The sequence below is a fragment of the Lipotes vexillifer genome, unplaced genomic scaffold (genome assembly GCF_000442215.2).
Source record: "Lipotes vexillifer unplaced genomic scaffold, Lipotes_vexillifer_v1.1 scaffold1378, whole genome shotgun sequence".
Taxonomy (NCBI): domain Eukaryota; kingdom Metazoa; phylum Chordata; class Mammalia; order Artiodactyla; family Lipotidae; genus Lipotes; species Lipotes vexillifer.
Window position 1 is genome coordinate 2,246,718 of NW_006775104.1, and position 25,203 is coordinate 2,271,920.

General features: G+C 40.5%; 2 protein-coding genes across 2 annotated transcripts in view; one reads left to right on the top strand and one right to left on the bottom strand.

Annotated features, from left to right (window-relative positions):
- Window positions 1-12,170, bottom strand: part of SLC49A4 (solute carrier family 49 member 4) — a 96,086-nt gene extending 83,916 nt beyond the window's left edge. The window contains exons 1-2 of the mRNA XM_007449699.1: window positions 11,796-12,170; window positions 2,986-3,079 (exon numbers count right to left, since the gene is read on the bottom strand). Coding sequence (XP_007449761.1) covers window positions 2,986-3,079; window positions 11,796-12,150 — 449 coding nt within the window. The 5' untranslated portion in view covers window positions 12,151-12,170. The remainder of the gene's footprint in view (window positions 1-2,985; window positions 3,080-11,795) is intronic.
- Window positions 12,171-13,694: 1,524 nt separating this feature from the next.
- HSPBAP1 (HSPB1 associated protein 1) overlaps window positions 13,695-25,203 on the top strand; it is a 55,666-nt gene continuing 44,157 nt past the window's right edge. Inside the window, 1 exon segment of the mRNA XM_007449700.1 lies at window positions 13,695-13,752. Coding sequence (XP_007449762.1) covers window positions 13,695-13,752 — 58 coding nt within the window.

The following is a 25,203-nucleotide window of genomic DNA, read 5'->3' on the forward strand; positions in this document are numbered from 1 at the left end:
CCGCGCCCGTGGCTCGCGGCCCCAGCCGCTCCGCGGCATATGGGATCCTCCCGGAACAGGGCACGAACCCGTGCCTCCTGCATCGGCAGGCGGACTCCCAACCACTGCGCCACCAGGGAAGCCCTCTCGTAACTCTTTATTTTATTTCTCTTTCTTTCCTTTCCTATCTTTGTTTACATTTCTTTATGAGCTCTATTTTTCATACCATTTTCTCTACCAACAGAGTCAACTCTTTATTATTCCTATAATTTTATATCTGAAAAGGATATGAAGGGATGTAAGATTAGAGAGAAGCAATAGAATGGATGGCCCAAACAGAAGAAAAGCTAACAAAAATACCAGTAGGCATTTTTAAAGAATGTATTGTTGAATTTAAGCTTACATTGAAATCTGTAATTAAAGACTGTAGATGCTTAAAGAAAAACTGGATATTTGAAAAATTAAGAACATCTCAAACACAATGAAACTCATCTGTTAAAAACCTCACTCAGAAGGATAGGAAATGAAGACCAATGTTCCACAGGAACTCAAATGATTCTGCTATCTGCCTTTTAAAATATGAAACACATGTACTCTAAATTTTCTGGAAAGATAACGTATTTTGAAAATTTGTAAAGGAACAGCATTTATTTTGAAGTGAAAAATTCTGTTCCAAATGAAAGTCAACATCTTATACCTAAAATCCATTCCTTCCTCCTCCTCTGCCCCATGTCTCCGTTAATGGAATCAACAATTTCAGAGTCTCCAGAGTGCAACCTCAATCATATCACCTCTGATATCTTTCTCTCATGTTCTCTCTCACATCTGTGCTATCCTTTCCATTCCTACAACTTCCCAGGGCAAGGGAGTCACTCTGGACTCCTCACTTTCTCTTATTCCCTTTATTCAACCCACTGGCAAATCCTTCAAAATATAATCAGAATTTGACCACTTCTCACCACCACCACTGCCATAACTATGGCTCAAGCCACCATCATCTCTCACCTTGTTTATTTTACTGGTTCCCTACCTGGTCTCCTCACTCTTGCCCTAGACCTTCAACATCAGTCTATTCTCAGTAAAGCAGCCTGTGACCATGGTTCTCCTCAGCTCAAAGCTGCTAATGATTTCCTAGCTCAGAAAAAGGTGAAGTCATTATGAGGTCTTTTTTTTTTTTTTTTTTTTCGGTACGTGGGCCTCTCACTGTTGTGGCCTCTCCTGTTGCGGAGCACAGGCTCCTTGCGTGCAGGCTCAGCGGCCATGGCTCACAGGCCCAGCTGCTCCACGACATGTGGGATCTTCCCGGTACTGGGGCACGAACCCATGTCCCCTGCATTGGCAGGCAGACTCTCAACCACTGCGCCACCAGGGAAGCCCCCTTATGAGGTCTTGAAGGACCTGGTCTCACACTCCCGCCACCACCCATTACTGCGCTAGTCTAATTTCCTACCACTCTTCTCATGAAGTCTCTGGTTCAGCGGCTCCAGCCCTACCAGTCTCCCTGCCAGGTGTGCTCTTCCCTTCCCACCCTTTATATTTGCTCTTCTCTCTGCCTGAAATGCTTGTCCCTTACATAATGCATTGTCCATTCATTCCTTCAAGCTTTCTCCCCAAAAGGTATCTTCCCAGTAAGAGTTTTTTTGCCCATTCTTTCTGAAATTTCACCATCCTTCCACTGACATTTCAAATCCTTCTTTCCTATTTTATTTTTCTTTCCATAGCACATACTATATATTTAACTTATTTATCTAGTTTATTGCCAGTCTCCCCAACTGGAATGTAAACTCCACAAGGTACAGATTTTTCTATTGTGTTTTCTGCTATATTCCCCATGTGCAGAAGAGAGCTTGGCACACAGGAGGGGCTCAGTGAATTTTGTCAAATAAATGAACTAATAAATGAATAAAGAAATAAAACAAAACAATGACTCCAGCTTGGGCTCTCACTGCATCTTTCCAGGCCTCCTGCTGGCACTCTCAACCCTCTGTAATCAATCCTACAGACTTCAAATCAATAGTTTACCTCATATACATCTGATCCTATTGCTGCTCAGATTAAGAACCTAAGTGGCTCCCAACTGTCCAGTGATAAACTGCAGTTCTACAGGATGGCATCAATATCCTTCACATTCAGGATATCCTTTTCTAAACTCATCTCTTTATATTCCATTCTTATGTCTTATTCTGTATACCAGGGTCTCCCAAACTTGAGTAATTTATGCTCCTTTTTAAGGGGAAAAATTTTCTCAATGGCTCTTAAGGTCAAATCCAAGGATCCCAGTTTAATAAACACTAGGAAACTGATAATTAAATAAAATAAAAATGTCTTTTAATTACAGATTATTATTGATTAAAAAATCTTTTAATATCATAACCAAAAGGAAAACAAAATTTTTTAAATCTTCATATATCCTGCAGCCCCTGAGAATAAATCCATGGACCCCAGGTACAGAAATGCTGCTGTACAGAAATGAAGCTACCTACCCATCCTGGAAGAGGCCTGTGCTTACCTGCCTCTGTGCCTTTGTTTCTGTTGTTCCTCTACCCTGGAATATCATTCCCCTAACTATAGTTATCAAAATTCTACTTATCCTTCAATGCTTACTTTAATTATCACCTTCTTCATGAGCCCTTCCTTTTAAGATCCTCAGCCAAAACTTACCTTAGTCTCTTGGGGCAATTTTATAAATCTTCTATGGCATTAACTACATTATTCTTCCTTATGTTATACTATTATTTTCCCATGGCTATAGCTCCCAGATAGTGTGAAGATTAACTTGTTCTCTATTTATTTACACAACAACTAGTATAGTGTCTTCCACATGACAACTAATAAATGCCCACTGAATTAATCATGTCAGGAAAAAAAAATGCTACTATAAATATGACCCTCTACTGATCTAAAAAATGGAACTGTTTATTAACAGCTTATAACCAAACATATATAATATACTCATAACAAAAGAGAAAAATGTGGAGAAAAAATTTTGTTATTTATATGATTTACCTTCTTTTAAGCATTAAGTCTGATATAGGTATGCATCTTAGACCAGTTCCCAAAACCATAAGGAAAGATGTCAGAAGCACAGTTATCCGAAGACCTAAAAGGAAACAAAAATATCTGGATTATTTTCTATTTTCTTTTCAAGTAAGTCAATGTTAAGAACAAAGATTTTTTACTCAGTCATACTAGTATTATATTCTAATACAACTTTTCTCTATAACTCCCAATATGGGGAAAAAAAACCTCTCATGCTGAAAATGAAATGATTCTAACTTTAATAGAAAACTTGAATGATCACATCGAGGATAGAGGAAAAAGTTCTATTAACTCCGGTTTTTCAAAATGAATGGCTAGAATGCTTTGTTCAGATATAACAATAAAAAATATAGAAAATAATTTTAAAAGATAAGGTATTTTAGTTTTATATCTCAAATATAAAATTTCTAATTTTCGAATGCAAACTGTTAATTAAAAAATTCTAAACTGCCCCTGAAAAGTTTTTTCAGATGATAGAATGCTTTAAAGTTTCTCAAAAAATGACAAGTGGCCAATTACTTCTTTTATCTTATAATGAGAACAAGTTTGTTATAGGGTCTTAGGAGATGGTCCATTAGAACCCTCTGATTATTAATACAATAATAGTCTTTTAATTTTTCTTGATTCATTGGATGGCTTTCAACTTATAGAATGATGCTGTTAAAAAAAAAAAGCATGGTTTAGGGTTTTAGATAATGTGGATCAGATAGCTTTGTATTCCAAATACAATCAATTATTTTGAAAACATGCATCAATGGTCGGTTACATGGATAACAGGGCAAAAGAGAATATAAAATATAAAAACAGGGTAACCACGTGTAAAATAGATAGCTAGTGGGAAGCAGCCACATGGCACAGGGAGATCAGCTTCGTGCTTTGTGTCCACCTAGCGGGGTGGGATAGGGAGGGTGGAGGGTGAAGGGAGACGCAAGAGGGAGGGGATATGGGGATGTATGTGTATGTATAGCTGATTCACTTTGTTATAAAGCAGAAACTAACACACCATGGTAAAGCAATTATACTCCAATAAAGATTTTTTAAAAAATTAAAAAATTAAAAATAGAATGTGAAAAAAAACTAAGGTAACCAAAAATAGACACAATAGTCTATCTATGGCAGAATAATATAACAGGACTACATCTTCCTGCTGTTGGAATGCTGCATTTTTCTATTACTAAATCAATGCTGCCTTACTGCTTGTAGCAGTCACAGAGGTGGCTTACACTGAGTATGTGGCAAAGGTGGCAACATTTCTTACAATTTTTCCCAAACTCAGCACCTCCTTGAAACCATTTCACAGTGAATAGACTTAAACTATTTAATGCAAATGTTCTCTTTTTTTTTTTTCAGATCTTTCTTTTTTTTGGCAAGGGGAGATGGTTAAATGTTTGGTTTTCAAAGGGCTTCTCTGCTTGAAGGAAATTGGAAGTCAACAAAACTATAATTATGCAGATTAAACACAGCAAGGAAAATAAACTTGAGATTCAGATCAGGCACACACACGCTACACTGAGGGTAATTTGTGATATGAACTGAGCTTTATATGATCTGAATATGATTAATATAATTTGGCAGAAGTAATCCGGTAGAAAACTGTGCTTCTCAGGAACAAGTAATGCATACATACTGCTCATTTACTGTGTCTACTAACAGAACACAGATTTTAAAACCACATTATAGCCACAGGAAATAGAGTGTAATTAATAAAAAGAACATTCATGGTCATAAATATCCTAAACTTGCAAAACGTTGCTCTTATAAGGTTATACTGGGTGCCCTATGAGATAAAAATTTTATAGATTTGGGATTATAAGGCTTACATTCTACATGATGTTTATTTTTTTCTAATATTTGGTTTGTAATTAAGGTAAACAGCCACCAAGTGGGCAGTGGGACCCTGTTTATGGCCCTACGGTCCAAATAACTAGGTTCCATATTACAACTGCTGAAAGCTAGCACACTATTTTACTCAATTATGACTTTTATCAAACATATGACAATATAACAGCTAATATAAACTTTTAAGAATAAAAAAGTTGTGAAAAGCTGATTATTATAAAGCAACCTTGCAGGTACAACTTGTGGCTTGCTTACTTTTAATTGTTGCCAAGTATTACTTAATCCACCTCAGCTGCTGCTCAGTTTTGAATAGAATGCTTTCTTGATCTCATTTGGATTTTGACAAGGCAGGACTCTGCAGTTCCATGTAATCAAAAAGATAACAACTGACTTTGGGAAGGAGAGGTATGAGGAGACCCCAGGAAAATATGCTTATGAGACATCTAGGACCTTCATATAAATAGATCCCAAGTGATTACAGTACTAGGATGTGAGTGCAAAAACCATCTGATGAAAGGTATGGGAATAATTTCAGAAAACCAAACATGATTGAAAATAAAAATAAATTCTACTCAAATATGGCATCCAGACTCTGCAGGAAGCCGCCTTCCAATGGATGAGATAACTCCTTATGCCAAGAACCTATTGGGTACAGGAAAAGAGTCTCTACAATCGGTGCCTAAAAACATGATGGCAAAAAAAAAAAAACCCAAAAGCAAAAAAACACCCCACCACACAAACTACGTGTAGCAGATGCATGGAAATGAGTTTGATCTGCTAAAATCACCCTTCCCAGGCCCCACACTTCCATCAGCTGGAGTGAAGCTCTGCTTGCGCCTGGCAAGACCACCTGTCCCTACCCTCAACAGCTACAGCCTGGCGTCCCCGATCTGCCTTGGACACCAGGAGGACTAACCACATCATGCCTGCTTTTCCTGTTCACATTGGTCACAAGAGACCCAAGATTCACAGGTCATCCTCGTCCCAACAGGGCTTCATGCATACCCAAATCTGACCTCATCTCTGCCAGCGCCTCAACTCCCCAGATCTTTCCACTGTGACTCCTGGAGCGCTCAGAATCAGCGGATCAGTAGAATCCCTATATTTTCAAGCTCTTCACTGTCTTCACCTTTTTACTACTCTGAAACCTCTTCCCTGAGGACAGTGCTTCCCCAGCCCCTTCCAGATCATTGTTACTCCCTCCTCACTAAAGCTCCCAGGCTTCTCTCCATGCCTTGATTTCCTCTGGTTTAAGCACTATGATTACGAGGTGCCTTGCTGTAGTGTTATGCACGCTGAGATTTGCTTGGTGTGGTTTTTTTCTTCATGCTGTTTCCTCAAACTGGATTCTTGAATTTCTTAGATTTCTGGGTTTATGGATATAATCAAATGTGGAAATTTTTCTGCCATTATTTCTTCAATTTTTCCTCCCCATTTTATCTCAATCCATGCACTCTCCCTTTACCAATCTCTTCTCATCTGGAACTCTAATATGTATATTAGGCCACTTAAAACTGTCCTGCTCCCTGATACCTGTGGTTTTTTTGGTTTTTTTCCTGTGTTCCACTTTGGATAGTATTTATTACTACATCTTCAAGTTTGCTAATCTTTTCTTCTACAATGTCTAATCTGCTCTTAAATCCTGTCCAGTGTATTTTTTTGGTCTCATACACAGACTACATTTTCATCTCCAGAAATTTAATGTTGGACTTTTTATGTCTTCCATGTCTCTCCTTAACATGCTTTGTTCTGTCTTCTTGAATATATGTAGTATATTTATTCACAGTAGCTGTTTTGATGTCCCTGTCTATTAATTCTATCATCTGTGCCATTTCTTGGTCTGTTCTACTGATTGCTTTTTCTCCTCTTTATGTGTTGTGTTTTCCTCCTTCTTTGCACGTTTGGTAATTTCTGATTTAGATGTCAGGAATTCTGAATTTTGTTGGGTGATGGATTTTTGTTTTTCAACTCCTTTAAATATTTTTGAACAATGTTCTGGGATACAGTTATTTTTAATCTGTTCAAGCAGTACTTTTAAGCTTTATTAGGTGGAACCAGAGAAGCCTTTAGTTTAGAGCTCTGTTTGTCTTTACTGCCGAGGCAACACCCTTCTGAGTATTCAACCAAACTTCCTATGTATTATGAGGTTTTCCCATTCTGGCTATTGGGAATGTGAACAATTCCCAGCCTTATGTGAACTGCGAGAATTTTTCTGCCTGTTCCTTTTTCGTAGTCCTTTTCTCAGACTTAAGTAGTTTCTTCATGTGTAACTGCTAATCAGTGCCCAGCTGAAGACTCAAGAGGAACTCCCTGCAGATCTAGAACTCTCTCTCTGCGAACCCTTTTCCTCTCTGGTACTCTACCCTAAAAATTCTAGCTATGGTGGCCTCTTAAGACTTCTCAACTGTCTCGTCGACTTGGGAAAACTGTGGGGCTCTGTTTGAACTATAGATCTCTGTGTGAAGTAATCGTAAGGATCACCAACCTCTACCTTTTGTCCAATGTCTGAAAACCACTGTTTCGTATACTTTGATTTTTTCTGTTTTTAGTTGTTTAAGATGGAAGGATAAATCCAGTTCCTGTTCATCCATCATGGCCAGAACAGCCTTTGATCCAATTCTATCTGACTGTCATACTCACCACTCCCTGCTGCAGCTGTCTGCAGACCACCACATACCTGCCTCCACGTCATTCGCCCTCATGGCTTGAAACTGTTTTGGCTCCGTTATTACTCCTGAGGACACTACTTCTTTCATGAATCTGGTGATTTCAAACCAGATATGATCCTTTCAATATCCTGCCCTCTCAGTCCCCTGACTTCTTATTCCACAATCATGCCCTCTACCCTACCTCGGTTGTCCACTCTCTTTGTTATACTCTGACCTTATCTTTACCCTAATTGCGTCCACGACATAATCCCAATTTCAAGCGTCCCATTCTTCAACCATGACCTCCTCTCCTTCCCACTCATTCCTTCTAGTACTCTAAATTCTTCATCGATTGGGAATGACGATTTTGGAGCCTTCTACTTTTTCTTATCTACCTCAGGTGTTTCCTTTTCTTCTTTAACCAGTTTAGATTCCACGGTCCACTGTTATATCACTCTCTACATAATCCTCTACTCCTGGCCTGCACTCTCTTAGTCCTACACACCTGGCAAACCGCAACCCTGGTGATCTCTCTCTCTGCCAACTCTGCCCATGCCTGTGCTTGCCCAACAGAACAGGCTGGAGGAAAACAAACGGCCATGCTGATTGGTCTCACTTGAAATTAATGCCCAGACACTTAAAGCAGGCCCTCTGAGCTGCCTGACAATCCCACTACAATTTTCTAGTCCGTGTGTTCTCTCCTTTCCTAGGAACTAGTACTACAACTTATCGTGTCTCCTCAATCTTCCAAGAATTGTTCTCCTATCCTCACTGTCAGGTGGTAATTTTGCTTTCTATTTTCTGAGAACTGTAAACAAAGATAACTCCCACAAGCTCCTACCACCCACCATGTGCATCCATATCTATACACTCTACGTTTTCTTCTGTTGCTACTGAAGAATTAGCTGTCGACACTTCTATCTAAGGCCAACCTGTCTACTTGTACTCTGGAGGACTGTATCCCATTTTGCTTAGTCAAGGGCATGGCTACAGCAGTTCTTCCCCTTCCCGACAGCATTGTCAATTTCTCCCTTTCTACTGGATCCATTAGGATACTGCATTCCAGAGATACGCTTTAGTATCTCTTATCTTTTTTTCTCTCTCTTTTTTTTTTCTTTCTCTCTTATCCTTAAAAATACTTTCTCAGTAGCCACATTCCCCCTGGCTACTCCCTCATTTCTCTGCTGCCCCTTACAGTGTGTTTGACATAATGTCTACACTCGTGAACTCACTCCCACCACTCCAGTGAGACTATTCTTTGAAAGGATACCAAAGATTTCCATGTTGCTAAACCCAAGGCTCTACTCTCAGTCCTCACTAGCTGGTTCTTCCTTATCTTCCCAAGCTCTGAATGTTGGAATGCCCCTGGGCTCAGTCTTCTGAAGCAAGATCCCTCTCCACAGGTGATCTCACTCAGCTCCAAGACTCTAAATACCATTATATGTTGACAAATCCCAAATTTATTGCTCAGGGAATAAACTGACAGTTTAGCTTGTCCTATATCTAATAGGCATTTCAAATTCCTGATCTGCATGCCGGCTACCCCCAAATGCTCCTTCCACAATATTCTACATCTCAGTAAACTGCAGCTTGGTTCTCCCAATTACTAATGCTAAAGAAGTTGAGAAACATCTTAAATCTTCCCCTTTTCTCACACTCCACCTCTGCCTATCCATCAACAATACTCAAATCCTTCACTACTATCACCCCAGTTGGAAGTCAGCATCAGCCCCATCTCAGCTGTTCCAACAGCCTCCCAACCAGTCTCCCTGCTCTGGCTCTTGTTCTCAAGACAATAGCAGAGTCATCATTTTACTCTTCTGCTCAAACCTTCCAGTGGAGTGAGCCCTCCTCACTCCTTCAGGCCAGCGTCCTTACAGTGACCCAGGAGGCCCTGATTTCAGCCTCTCAGCACCTCTCTGGCCTCACCTTCTACTGTGGTTTCCCTTATGGCTCAACTCAGCCACAGAGGCCTCATTGCTCTTTCTCGAATATGCCAAACAAGTTTAAGACCTTTGTCTTTGTCCAAAACAGTCCTGTCCAGAATTTACAAGGTATGTTTCCTTTTCCTCTCAGGTCTCTGCTCAAACACACATTATCAGTAAGTCCTTCCCTGACAGTCTAGAGAGAGTATCACCCAATCACATCCCCTTTCTCTCTTGCCTTGTTTCAGTTTCCTCTAAAACATTTATCACCATCTGACACACTAAATATTTAATTTTATTGTTGTTTTTGCCTGGATCTCCTCATCTCCTTGTTCAAATTTTCTTCACTAAGCTTCTAGGGCACACTCACTTTTGGTCTCCTATTATCTCACTAGGTAGTCCCCTTTTATCTCCTTCCTAGAAAATGAAAAGGACTGAGAGGGTACAAAACCAATTTCAGAAAGATAACTGGTCTTCTACTAAGTTGGGTGGACCCATGGCAGCAGGAAGACCAGACCTATCCTCTAGGGAGAAAGATACTTTAGTACCCAGGGATACCAGGAACTTACTTTTATGTATGCAAATAGGACATAGGCAGCAGGACAGCCAACATATGGAAGGAAAATGGCTTTCTCCTACTGAAGAGGAAAACACTTCCTAAGTGAGAGAATTTTAAATTTATTTTTTGTTGCTGTAACTAACAGAAAACATAAAATAGAATTCACCATATAGTCATAGAAACTCTGAAAGAACTCCTAAAGTAACTTATTTTATAAAGAGAATAGGTAGTTCCTAATTTATCTGGGCATGGATAGTAGATATAATTATAATAAAAAGGACAAAATTAACATTTTTGTACCATAAAAACAAGGCTGGCTAAATTTAGGGAATAATATTGAAAAATGCTCCTGATAAAAAGTTAATAAAAGGAAACAATAAAATAGCATTTCCCCTTAAGTTATCCAACCTTGTAAGGAATGACAGAGGAACTGTCACAGATTGAAGGAGATTAACAAGAAATAACAACTAAATGCAAAATTTGGGACCCTCGACTGAATCTTGGAACAGGAAAAAAAAAAGACACTAGTGGAAAAACTGGTGAAATCCAAATAAAGTCTAAATTTAGTTTAAAAACAAACAAATCCAAACAAAGAAAACCTCCATTCAGTACAAGAAACCCTTCCTCAGCATCTAGCACATATCTCTGCCTAAGTACTTGCTCTACCTGGAAGTTCCACACCTTCCAGGGCTGGACACTTTCATTGTTAGAAGGTTCTTCCCTGTATCCCTTTGAGTTACAGCCCTTTGTAACTTCACTCAGTTTAGTTCTTCCTTCTAGAACTATGCACATTAAGCCTAATTCCTCATTTACTTGGTCTTCACATATTTATATTCTGCCTCAAGTTTCTTTTTGAAGCTTGGCACACCCAATTCCCTTCATCTGACACATTATGATTTTTACATCCTTTACATTCTTGTCACACAACTTTTAAAGCTCTCCAGTTTGCCCATGGCCTTCTAAAAATTAACGCTCAGAACTGAACACTAGAATAGAGCATTTCAAACTATTTCTCTTGTTTTAGATACTACACTTCTGTGCCTAAAACTGTCCTGCACTTTTTAGCAGTTACATCACATTGATCATGAATCATTTATCCATACTTGTGTGGTGTAATTCTATGCCTAATCATTCAATCCTGTGACCTTTTTTTCTCCTCACAGAATCATACTGGCAAGTGGTAAAGTGAGATGTCTGTCCAGAGTATTCTCTATGAAAAGAGAGTCTTCATTCATCTGCAAGCTTCATCTGAGAGTTAAAAATCTCAACTGACACTTGCACCTAGTCACATACACACACTTTAAAGCTGCTGTGCACCATTTTCAAGAACCATTTTCCAGAAACCAAAGCGTCAGATCCGAGTTCCCCAACCAGCTCTTCCTGGGCTTGAGTCATCTATTATGCAAAGCCAGCTCATTACTTCCCTGTATCTGAGCATCATCAGTCTATTTTCTGACCCTTCACCCTCAAAATCCCCAAATCCCTTTGAAGTCAAAGCATCAGTCATTTTTGTCAGGTGTAAAAAACACACATAGCACGTGCACGGGGATGCTCTGATGTCCAAATATGCAAAAACTTGAACATTTAGAGCTCGCTTAATCCCTGCTGTTGCATAATTGGCCTTGATGAAAACATAGTATCTACAAAGAAGCCTTCCCTCATTTGTCTCTTTGGGGACAGAGTGTTCCTAGTCAGGAATGGAATGCCAGCAACATTCGGTCACCTCACACAACCCCTAAAACGAAGCCGAGGGAGGCGGCTCCCCAGGAGTGACATCGCTAGCCGGCGCTCCCGGGACCCCCTCACCTCTCTTGTCCAGGAGCCACATGAACGCGAAGCAGGGCATGAAGCCGATGGGCCCCCAGAGCACGAGGAGCGCGATGTCCCAGCTAGAGAAGCCGTAGGCCTGGCGCGCCGAGTTCTGGATGGGGCCCCAGGTGTTCCAGACCAGGCCCTGCACGAACCCCAGCAGCGAAAAGAGCAGCAGCACGAGCCAGCGGCGCCCGTACACCCTCCCGGGACTCGGGACTGCCGCGGGCAGCGCCGCCGCCGCCGCCGCCGCCTCCTCCCCCCTGCTTCTCCAAGCAGCCCCCGGCGCAGGCCCGAGCCCGGGTCCCAGCAGCGGTTGCCGCTCCTCCTCGCTGCTCCAGCCCGAGCCCATTACGACGCGCGGCCCGCGGGGCCGCTGCCCAGCGCGGATACTGTCAGAGAAGGTGGAGACCGAGGTTGCTTTGGTGGCCCTCGGCCTCGTGGCCGCGTTGCTGCGCCTGCGCCGCGCGAGCCGGCCCCGGTCCGGGAGGCGGGGCAGGTGAGACGGGCGAGGAGGGGGCTGGGGTGCGGGAGCCGGGCTAGCCTCTCGCCGGGCGGTGGAGAGAAAACCTCGGCGAAAGAGGGAGTGGAGCCAGTGTCCCAGAGCGGGGATCGGGAGGAATTGGGAAGGCAGGGAGGAGCGCCGCTGAGCCCCAGGAAAAGGAAACTCCCGGAGGGGCTGTAGTACAGGAGCCTGGGCTAGGAACCCGGTATTGCTGGGGGAAGTGTACAAGTTTACGTCCTGTGCCTAATAAACAACTCGGAGATCTCCAGTCACTTAAGGCATATATTGCTTGCTTCTACATTGGGTTTATTCTCGTTTCTGTTGCGTTTATAACTTCATAAATTAGAGAGGGAGATAGGATAAGATTTAGGCGTAGTAGGGAACCCAGAGGATTGCCGCATGAAAATCATTTGTTTTTTATGTACAGTAAGTACAGCCCTGTTTAATCAGCCATTTTTTGTGTGCTTTACATACCCAATGAGGAAATTAAAAACGAGTCAATTTCATTCATGTATATATACGATATAGATCTCTTTCTACTCTTTTGCCTGTTATTAACAGAAGAGCAATAAAGATATTTTGATTAAAGCTGAAAGATTTTTGCCCCCAAATGACCTAGATTCATCTCCAGTTATTATAATTTTGACTACACGAAGAGTAAACGAGAAGAGTGGAGGTTGTCGATCTCTTGACCAAGCAACCGGTTATTTTGATATACAAATCCAAAAGCCTGACAGCTGTCGGTTAGTGTCCTTGAAAACCTAAGTCAAGCGATTTGGCTTGTTTTGGTCGGGAAATGAGTCACAGGCAACTCAATTAAAGAACATGTCCCTAAGGTTCACATTGCCCGGCAGCCACGAAAGCCAGGTGGATCATTTTGCTGCCAGAAGGGCAAGAGTCGGGAACAGAACGGGAAGAGAAGCGTGAGCTCTCCTGATATCCAAGGCTAAGAGCGACTGCAGAGTACGCAAACGCAGAGCCACTTTCCAATGTTCCGAGCCCCACAAAAGAGCAAACCATTCCCTAAAACTCCAATACTGTTGGGAGGAAGAAAGCGCCAAGGCGAAAAGGAAGGACTTGAGGAAAACCAGAAAAGAAGCCAAGAAAAGTCTACACCGGAAGACGATTACGGTCTGGGGAAAGTAAACAGCACCACAACCGCGGCCACGTGCTTACATTTCCACCACTCAAGAATCAAAATAAACCGCGTGGCCCCGCCCAGTGCCCGTCACGTGACTTTCCCGCGCGTGCCGCTTCCGGAAGAGCCCGGTAGCAGCCGCTGCGACTCTTTCCTGTGCTGCGGCTTCAGACCCCGGGTTTTGGCTTCTTTCTGACCCGGCTCCCGCTCCACTTCACTTTTGGGTTCGGGTGGAGCCCGTGTAGTGATCTCCATGGCAGCAGACTCCGGGGCGTTCACTAATGAGGACTCTGAATCTGGAGAGGAAGAAGGTAGGTGCTAGGCAGAACTCAGACCGTGAGTACAACGCTGTGCCAAGTGACTCTTGGCACCTCTCATGTGGCCTTTTGTCCCTTCGGCCCTGCAGTATGCTATGAGGAAAACTATTTGCTTTCTACTGAACGTGGCTTTTTTCAAATTGTAGCACCCTGATTTTTGATCATCTATAGGTCCAGTATCCCTACATCCTGCCAGTGCTGTTTCACACATGAGGGTGTTGTGACTGTTACAGTGGATTGAACCACCCTTGAGATAAGTGGAGATATCTGGGACTTTTGTGAACAGGAGTATGATTTCAGTGGAATCCTGATTTAGAGAACGGATGAAGTTTGAAGGCCGGTGAGCCTGAGATCCCTGTTAGCATTTATTGAATGATTGCACCATGCCTGGCACTGTTCTGGGTACTGCCATGGGATCCAGAGACTTTTGATTGTATATAACAATGCCTTTTCCCGGTTGAGTAGAGGGGCCTGGAAAGGAAAAAGAATGACTAATGCCTGGTAACGTGAATACTGTTAGTAGTGCACACTGAAAAAGTCCTGGGCAAATTGATGACATTATAAAATGAAAATGGTCAACCTCTTGAGTATTCACTCAGTATGGGCCTGAGATCTTTCTGATCCTCTGTTTCTATAGTAACCTTACTTTCTTTCCCCAATGACAATTCCCCAAACTCTTTATATCCTCTCTTCATCTCTTCCTCACTTCTAGCTGATGACTTTGCACGTCAGGTCAACTCTGCATCTAATCTGTCTACTTTTTTCCTCCTTCTCTATCACACCTTTGTCAACATCATCCACATTTCTCACCTAAACTACTACTGTATCTTCAGGCCATGTGTCCCCATTTCCTTTCTTGTGCCCCTCCAATCCCTTCTCCATTCAGTGGCAAAAAGTGACACTCTCTTACTCAAAATTCTTCAGTGAAATCCATTGCACTAAGAACTTAAGTTAAAATCCAAACTCCTAACCACGGCCTACAAAAATCCTCGGTCTGGGTTCTGCTGATGTCTCCAGGAGCATCTCTTGTCATTCATCACCCCCTCTGCTCTTACCTGCTTTTCATATAACTGACTTCTCAGTCTTCAGATTTTAAGGTATGTCACCACCTGAGACCTTACCAGATTAAGCTATCTAAAACTGTCATCGAAGTTTTCCCCGACCCTTAACCCTAGATGTTTTATAATACGGCATCCTGCTTCCTTCATTTCACTTATCACAATCTGTAATTACTTGTTTATTATCGTTTCTTCCCTTAGACCTTAAGTACCTTGAGGGCAGAACATATATCTGTGTTATTTACAGTGTTTGCCCAAGCAGCAAATACAATGTCAGGCGCCTAGGGGGCACTTAATACTTATTTGTTGAGTGAATGAATAAGAGAACCCCGTGCCAAGTCCAGAGGCAGGAGGAGAAAGAGCATGGCATAGTCCAGGAACTGAAAGAAGTTGGTGTAAGGAATGTAAGAGACAGGGATCCTGAAGGGCACCTTATACCAAGTTAAGGAGTCTGACAGTGTGAAGCCTTTGAGGAGCTTTAGGTGGGGGAGTAATGGGGGAGTAACACAATAAGATTTGGTTTTAGGAAGATCACTGCGGCTGAAGGGTGGAGGATAGCTTGGAGGAAGAAAGACTGAAGGACAAGGTACTTAAACACCTTAGCCACAGCATCCTCCTCTCTAAAGTGCGTAACTATTGTGAAAATTAAAGATACTTGTAGATCATCTAGCATAAATGTCTGGCAGGAATTACATATTCAATAATGGTAACTATCTTTATTGTTAATAAAGAGTGCTGGCATTGGTGACTGACTGATGTTGAAACTGAGAGAAAAGAAATTGGAAATATCTGTGAAATTTTTCAGCCTGAGAAACTACATGTAAATTAGGAACCTGAAGAAGAAGGAGGTGGTTGGGAGCACTGTTGAGTTTTAATGTGAATGCATAGCATTTAGGTTTGGGAGGATGATGCAAAAGAAGATGTTAAGCATGTAGCCGGGGAAGAGGAGGTGTTTATTCTTTATTCAAATACCATAAATTCACCCTTTTAAAATGTTTTTTAGTATGTTCACAAAGTTGTGCAGCCATCACTACTATAATTCCAGAACATTTTCATCACACCAAAAAGAAACCTGCTTCCCATTAGCAGTCACTCCCCATTCATCCTCTCTCCATCCCCTGGCAATCACTAATCTACTCTGTCTCTATGAATTTGCCTGTTCTGGGCATTTCATGTGAATGGAATCATACAATATGTGGCCTTTTGTGTCTGGTTTCTTTCACACAGCATAATGTTTTCAAGGTTCATCTATGTTGTAACATGTACCAGTGCTTCACTACTTTCTGTGACTGAGTAATATTCTGTAGTATGGATATGCCATATTTTGTGTATCCATTCATCAGTGGGCATTGGGTTTCCACTTTGGGGCTGCTATGAAGAATGCTGCTATGGACATTTGTTTACAAGTTTCTGTAGGAACATATGTATTCAGCTTTTCTTGGACATATATCTAAGAGTGGAATTGTTGGGCTATGTGGTAATTCCATATTTAACTTTTTGAGGAAACTGGTGATCCTTAATCTTGAAGTCTTAAGGAAAACTGATGAAAGTATGGATTTGCTCCCCTGAACAATATAGCATGTGTACACATTTTTGCAGGTGACTTCAAATTTTTGTATTAAAGGATTCTCCAAATCCTATCTGTGGAACTTTCAACCCCATTTTAAACGGTCATCCTCCCTAGAAAAACCACTTTGGGGTGACTACTTATTACCATTACAAAGTAAGTTAAATGGGCAAAATCCTACTGGAAGAGAAGACTTTGCTTTAAATCAGATAAGGCTTATGTGAATAAAGGGTAAGAAAAATACATACATTAAATAAATGCACGTGAAAGTTTCACTTTGTTTAGTATAGTAATGAATATTGTGGGGGTCATAGAAAAGTTAATTTTTTGAGCAAACTTATTACCACTCCATTATCAAAAAATATTTGAATGTACACTGTGAACAGAGACTCTTGTACAGTGAGGTTAAAGACAGTTCTTGCTCTAAAATACCCTATAAATATACTTTTGGGGAAAAGAACACAGATTAAAAGACTTGTAGTATAATACACATTCTCATGGCAGGAGGCAGTTAGATGGGCTGTAAATATTACACACATTACATGCTTTGGGTGTGAGAGGAGAAAGAACGAATACAAATTGGATTGGTCTGTGCTTCTGAGAGTAATTTGAAGGTTTGGTGTACAGTCCTCACTCTGCACACAGCCTCAGGTCCCACAGGCCCACTCTAAAGGACTTGAGCGCTCAAGAGTTCTGGTATATTCAGGGGTCCTGGAACCGGTCCCCCTCGGATGCTGAGGGACAACTGTAGTTTGAATATGGAAATGAATGGAAGAAGTTGTTTCTGGCAAGGAGAGGCCAGGAGTGGAAGTGAGTGGAGAAAAGCCCAAGGCACATAGAGGGCAGAGGGTGGGGAAAAAAGCGAGAAGACAGACTGGTGCTACTGGAGTGGAATGTGCAGGGTACACAGCTGAAAGGAGGAAGATTATGTCCTTGGAGACCAGAGAGGAGCAGGGTGAACCAGAACCTTGAAGTGAAGAAGGAAGTTGTGGGTTTCACTTTTCTCAGAAGAACAGGGTAAGGCACCACCCTGAGTGAGGGAGTGGAGAGAGGTATTGGGGATTTGAGAGTGCAGAAGCTTTGTCAAGTTGCTGTTGGGACAGGGGTGATTAGGAGTCAATTAGTGGCAAATAGTGTGATCGGGAGTTGGAGAGGGAACCAGTGGAGGTGAGCGTGAAATCGGGAGTTGGAGAGGGAACCAGTGGAGGTGAGCGTGAAATCGTGGAACTGATCCCTTTGTTTTGAGACTGCCGTGAGCATGCTCAATAGTTCATTTTACAAAGGTGGAGAAAACAAATGGTTAATCTTAGTAAAGTTTTATGCATTGTTAAAAATGAGCTGTGAATTCAGAAAACATTTATTTGGTGTTAGTTTATGCCAAGCTCTATGCTAAGCTCTATGGATATCAAAGTAACAGGTTTGCTTCCAAGGATGTGATTTTTTTTTTTTAACTGAAGTATAGTTGACGTACAATATGTTATTTTCACATATATTACATAGTGATTTGACATTTGCGTGCATTATGAAATGATCACCACAATAAGACTAGTAACCACCTGCCCCATACAAAGTTATTGCAAAATTATTGACCATGTTCCTTATGCTGTATATTATATCGTTGTCATGGCTTATTTATTTCATAACTGGAGGTTTGTACCTCTTAATCTCTCCTTCACCTTTTCTCCCCCACTCACACCTTCCTCCCCTCTGGCAAAACCACCTGTTTGTGCTGTGTCTATGAGTCTGTTTTTGTTTTGTTTGCTTGTTTGTTTGTTTTGATTCCACATTAAGTAAAATCATATGGTATTTATCTTTCTCTGTCTGACTTGGCATAATACCCAATAGATCCATCCAGGTTGTTGCAAATAGCAAAATTTCTCTTTTTTTTATGGCTGAATAAAATTCCATTGTATGTATGTGTACCACAAGGATGTGTTATTTTTTTTGTCTGAAGTAACACAGCTTGGAAATTATTAAAAACAAACATGAGTAAGCAGAGCACAGAGGATTTGGGGGACAGTGAAAATACTTCGTAGGATATTGTAGTGTTGGATATATGTCATTATACTTTTCAAATCCATAGACTGCGCAACACCAAGAGTAAACCCTAAGATACACTGTGGACATTGGGTGATTATGATGTGCCAGTTTAGGTTCATCTTTGGTGAAAAATGTACCATTCTGGTGAGTAATGTTGATAATGCGGAGGCCATGTATGTATGAGGGGAGGGGGTATATGGGAACTTTCTGTACTTCCCCCTAATTTTGTTTTAAACCCAAAACCACTCTTACGAAAAGGGACTTAAACAAAAATGAAACTACTTACTGTTAAGAATCAGCTCAAATTCTGAATGTGAGATGTTACTTCTAGGATCATACATTGGTTGAAGCGTTTCAGTGAAATTAAAAATCAATACTTTGAATCTGTCTTTCAGACTGAGACTGTATTTGTTTCCACTGGGCTTTGATAGTTTAAAATTTTTTTCTGATTAATTTTTTAAATTGAAGTATAGTTGATATATAATATTATATTAGTTTCAGGTGTACAACATGATTCAGCATTTTAACAGATTATACTCCATTAAAAGTTATTACAAGATAGAGGTTCCCTGGTGGCACAGTGGTTAAGAATCCACCTGCCAATGCAGAGGATAGGGGTTCGAGCCCTGGTCCAGGAAGATCCCACATTCTGCGGAGCAGCTAAACCCGTGTGCCACAACTACTGAGCCTGTGTTCTAGAGCCCACAAGCCAGAACTACTGAGCCCACGTGCCACAACTACTGAAGCCCACGCCCCTAGAGCCGTGCTCCGCAACAAGAGAAGCCACCGCAGTGAGAAGCCTGTGCACCCCAACGAAGAGTGGTTCCCAATCACTGCAACTAGAGAAAGCCTGCGCACAGCAATGAAGACACAATGCAGCCAAAAAGTAAATAAAATAAATAAATTTTTTAAATAAATAAAGTTTTTAAGTCAAAAATAAATAAATAATTTTTTAATAAATAATTTTTTAATTTTTCAGTAATTACTGAGCAGAACTGTTCAGTATTTTTTAAAATTGTGACAAAAAAACATAAAATTTATCATCTAACCATTTTCAAGAGTACTGTTCAGTAGTAAGTGTATTCATATTAATGTGAAACAGATCTCCAGATCCTTTTTGTCTTGCACATCTGAAACTCTGTACCTAGGAAATAACTCCCCTTTTCTCTCTACTTTCTGTTTGAATTTGACTATTTTAGTATCTCATGTAAGTAGAATAATACCATATTTGTCTTTCTGCAGCTGGCTTTTTACACGTAGCAAAATGTTCTCAAGTTTCATCCATGTTGTAGCATGTGACAGTATTTCCATCCATTTAAAGGCTGAATAATATTCCACTGCGTGTATAAACATTTTGTTTATCCCTTCATCTGTCAATGGATGTTTGGGTTGCTTCCACCTTTTAGCTATTATGAATAGTGCTACTATGAATGTCAGTGTCCACATACCTCTTCAAGACTCTTCTGTTGAATATTTTTGATGAAAAGAGATGAAATAACCAGTTTATTCTGAATTACGGAAAATTTACTTAGTGGAGGCTGAAGAAATGGAAACATTTTGGTAGAAATTTTGAAGGTACTTCGAAGCATTTTAAAGAGCTCCAGTCTTTGAGGCACCAATCTTTCGAGTATTAACTTCACTTAAAATATAGATTTACTTTTCTTGCTTTAGGTTTAGGAACTTACAAGCGCTGTGAGTCATTTTCTGGTTCATAAATGGATTAAAGTGAGGAGGAGAAGACAATTTTCTGGGTTAACTGGGCAAGAGTTACAAGTGTAAGAAGATGGGAAGAAGAGGATGGTAAATGTCCAGCATGTAACTGTCTCCGGTCCCCAGCCTGAACCTGGTTGGGTGTTCACTACCACACCGAGCATTGGTATTGGCAAGGTCATGTCAACACAGCCTCAACACTTCGTGGTTTCTTCGTCAGCACCACCTTCTAGATCTTGAAATTCAAAGGGTTTATGACAGTTCAGCAGCAGCAGAATTTTCTTAGTTCGTATTGACATTTTAAAATAGTGACTATAAAATTAAAATCATCTTTGGCGTAAGTTTTACCATTCGGTCTTCAGTCTGAGCACAGTCATTTTGTTAAGTAGTACTTGCATAATTCCATCAGCGTTTTTCTGACCTGGTCTAAATGTTCATTATTTTTTACGCTGATATCTACCATTCCAGATGGTAGATGACCCTTGTGTGTATATACAGTAGTCATCAGATTGATGAAGGCCATCATAGGCTTACCTGTATATATTTAGAAATAAATTAGCTCCCAATGCTAGGACCCAATTTTTTGTTCATACCGTATCACTGTGGTGAGTCTCTGCATTGTAATTTGAGGCTTACTCTGATCTCACCTTCTGAAAATGTTTTAATAAAATATAAAACTATTAAATTTAAAATTAATAGTTCTTAAAATTATACCTGACATGAGAAGCGAGTTAATTTCAATTTCAGGATCTCTGTCTTTGTTGTATTCTATCAATATTAGGAGTGTATTCTGGAAACTTGGTATTTCTTGTCTTAAATTCTAAATCTCAGATACAAATCCAACCAGATGTTAATTGACTGAAGCCAGATTGCTAGCAAATTCAGAGAAATTAAGTTTCAAATTATCTTGTCCTTTGCACTAATTAAAGAAAAAATTAACTGAGAAAAAAGTAAATTGCTTTTTGATGGTGTTTCACCATCTCCAAAGAATTGTTACCAAATCTGTAATAAATCATCTGAATAACATGCTACATTTAGAGGGAGAAGAGACTATTGTGCGACACCTAGATCACTAATCATTTTTTCCAGCAGTTTCTGTTAGAAATTGCTACTTGCTGCAAGTTTAGACCTAAATACATTTATTCTTTAAAGGCTTTTGAGGTTGCTTCAGAATTTTTATAGCTCTTTGCAAATATCCCTGGCATGGAATGACTGGGTGCATCCCTAGGCTATTTAATTAATACAGTGTAGATTGTATTCTTCTTTAAAGAAAATTGTAACACTTAAATTTGTTAATTTAATAGCCCAGTTCATTGTTGATTAAATGATCAGAACCCAAATTACTTTTATCTCACAACCAGCTGATTGTTTTATTTCACTGATAGACCTGAAATTCTTCAAATATGCTAATTTCCTGTTATGGTGAGCATCGTACTGATCTACTCTGCATACGCTTTACAGCACTTTTCATTCATTTAGCAAATGTTTGAGCATTTAATATATTCCAATCACTGGACCTGGTACTTTCTCAGCAAACTTTAGTTTTTAGGGTCTCCTATTAAATAACCTTTGGGATGTTTGGCATTTTTTGATCAGTTCATTAAATACTTTTTTAGAAAATTTAATGTTATGTTAGAGGAAAAAATATTTATTCACTTCTTTGAAGCTCCTCTGTCAAAACACTACCTGTGTTACTAATACCCGCGTGCTTAGGTGTACAAATATGAGAACTGTTTTGAAAACATTCAAAGCCACGTGATCTATTGGCTCTGATTTAAGATAAGCAGCATAAATAAATCGTCACCCCCAAAGAACTGGTGCCTCTGTTTTTCTCTGCCCTTTAAAGTTCTAGAAGCAAACTGTTCAAAGCTTGAACATTTTACAACCGTAGAACTGAAAGAATGTTACAGTGAGTCACACCAGCCATGATTCATCCAGCCTAAGCCACAGAGCACTCTCTAGGGAGAATATGGTTGTCCTTGAAAACCATAGCCTCAGAAGGCAAGGTGCTATACCAGTTATGAACTAATAACAGAGTCCTGACTATGAGTTAGTGTATTTATATGAAAGGGTTCAGGGGATAGAATTTTGCTGGCTTTGGTTCAGGGGCACAAAGGTGGACATCTTTGCATTCTTTCAGCCAGTGTTTGCAATTTCCTGGACCTTTCTTTTATCTGTTGAGATGGTTAAACATGATGTCTGTTTTCCAGGCAGGATATAGGAGAGGAGGATAAGGGGGAAAGGCTGACTCAGCAACTTCCAGATATATCTCTGGCCACTCCTATCTGCAAAGGAATCTGGGAAATGTAATTTTTCAGCTGCTCCCATTGCCCAAAGTTCTGTTAGTGAGGAAGAAGGAAGCAGTAGTGGGTAAGGTAGGCAACTAGCAATCTCTACTATAGGTGTTAACTACTCCCCCCACCACACATACAAACATGTGCACAAACCAGAACATTCCTCTCTCCCCAACAGCACATGTGGATTTATTGTCTATGGATCCATCTAAAGCTTCCCTGCACCAGCTTATCTTCTCGGGTTATACTGTCTCTCTGTTTTTAGTGCTGGTGTAAGTCCTACAGTTTTAATTCTCTGGAAGCAGGATTATGCAGTAGGAAGAGCATTGGACTTGGAATCAGGGAACCTGACCAATAGTCCTATCATCACTGGTGTTTTGACCTTTGACATCTGAACTTCCATTTCTTCATTTGGATAGTGGAAATAAAATACCTTCTGTACCTGTGTTTTACAGGCTTCTTAGAGGATCCAATGAGCACTTTTATTTTAATGTATATAAAAGTGTGTGGCAAATAGTAGAGCCTTATACAAGTAAATAGATGGTATTGTTATGATGATGATGATCAAAACCAAACTCTCATCTTCCCAACAGAAGGAGATGTCACTCCTAACCTTTCTCTCGTGGCAAGTCACAAAGTCTGGAAACCTCAGTCTTCCTTACAGCTGCATCTGCCTCTTACCCCGCATCTCTTCAGTTGTTATAGTCTTTGACGTTGTTCTCCTAGTATTTCTCCATCTCTACCATCTCTGCCTTCCTCACTGCCACCCTTTGTTGTTCAGGGCCTTATTACCACTCCTCTCGCTTGGCTGTTGCAATAACTCTCTGAGTCAGTTCCAGTCCCTACAGCTCCACACATTTCTACAGAGCCCTCATTTTTATTGTTAATGAATTGAATGTACCAGGGGACTGTACTGTGGGAGAAATATTTAGTAAATTATTTTTCTACTTTTGAGACATTTGGTTGTTTATATTTTCAGGTTTTTTATTATAGTAATAGATATTTTATGCATATGTGTGTACATATATATAGTATAAATGAATATGTATGTGGCTTATGATTATTTTGTTAAAAGCAAATTCCTCTAACATGAGTTATTAGGTTAATGGGTGGTTCTTTGAGACTTTTGCTTCATTTTCCCAGTTGTTTCCCAAAGGGTAGTACTAATTTATATGTCACAAGCAACAGGTATTATCATGAATGAATTGTAGCTTTTCATGGTCTAGCAAAACTTTAAAAATATATAATAAAAAATGTGGCTTGTCCATTTTCATACACAGGGAATCCAGGCACTCCAAGTCCAGGAAGACTTGGTACATTGAAATCTAGGTAACTCTGTACTTACATTTATAGGCTGGCACGGGTTAAGACCTTTTTTAAACAATTCCTGGTTACAGCCTGTTTTCCTTAACAGGGCTCTTCAGTAGGTAAAGGTCACTTAAAGATAAACTTGGGCCTTCTTTTACATAGAGACCTAAGAGTGCCTTCTGTCTTCCCTACTCCACGTAGCCCCCACCTCTGGCACCTGCCCATCCCCTGAAGCACCCACACTGATGTCCTCACATGAGAGCCCTGACTACCCAGAAGGGGCCAGAGTGTTCTCAGATGTCAGCTGCTGAGGGCTTGGAGCCTGCTCGCTTTCGCCACTGGTTTAGGAGAGGTTTGCAGGTTTTGTCCTTGTCTGAGAAAGGAGGGCCAAACTGACCTAAATTTTCATTTTCTTTAAAAACAAGCCTCACATTCAGACAAGTCCAAATTACTCAGGTTCCTCGATGAGTCCTTCTCCGTCCCTCCTCCTTTTGTCAGAAAGTTTAGAAGAAGGTTGGTTGAAGGGGGAATTTGGATTATTCATGAGCTTTTCATAATTTTTTGAGTAAGTGTAATTACAGATTAGGTAACTGAAATAGAGGGTTTAGCTGATTGTACTAGAGAATCATAAATTCATGTTTTGGGGATCAGAGTATGAAGCATTTTTCAACTTTCCCCCCAAACTTTCATCTTGAGATGTCTTTAAAGAGAAACTTACTTGTTCTTTAATTTTTTTTAAATATATATTTTTATAAATTTATTTATTTATTTTTGGCTGCGTTGGGTCTTCATTGCTGCGCGCAGGCTTTCTCTAGTTGCGGCTAGAGGGGGTTACTCATCATTCTGGTGCACGGGCTTCTCACTGTGGTGGCTTCTCTTGTTTCAGAGCTCGGGCTCTAGGCACGCAGGCTCAGTAGTTGTGGCGCACTACTGTGGGCTTAGTTGCTCCGCGGCATGTGGGATCTTCCCAGGCCAGGGCCCGAACCTGTACCCTCTGCATTGGCAGGCGGATTCTTAACCACTGCGCCACCAGGGAAGTCCCCACTCGTTCTTTTATTTAACAAATATTCATCTTTACCCTCCTATCCTGGATTAACATTCTGTGATTGAAATTTATTGAAGTCCTCAGTAAGTCACAGTGTTAGTTTGTGCATATTCCCTTGTACAGTTTATAGATGCAGTCAGAATCAAGGATTAACACTGATATCCACCCTAGCACATATTTTATCTTTTTAAATCTTGCAATAAAATTATCCCCTCTCCCGCTCCCCATCCACTGCTGTGTGAATGTGGTAGTCTTTTTGGCATGAACATGTGCTATATCAAGTAGAATTGTTGCTGAGTCCAGCAACGCTAGTTGTTCAAGAGTAGGTTCCATCAGCATTTCTTACATAATTCTCTATTTAGGAAATAATATTGTCAAAAAATTGCATCTTTTAAATGTACATAAATACTTGGAAAGCCTTTT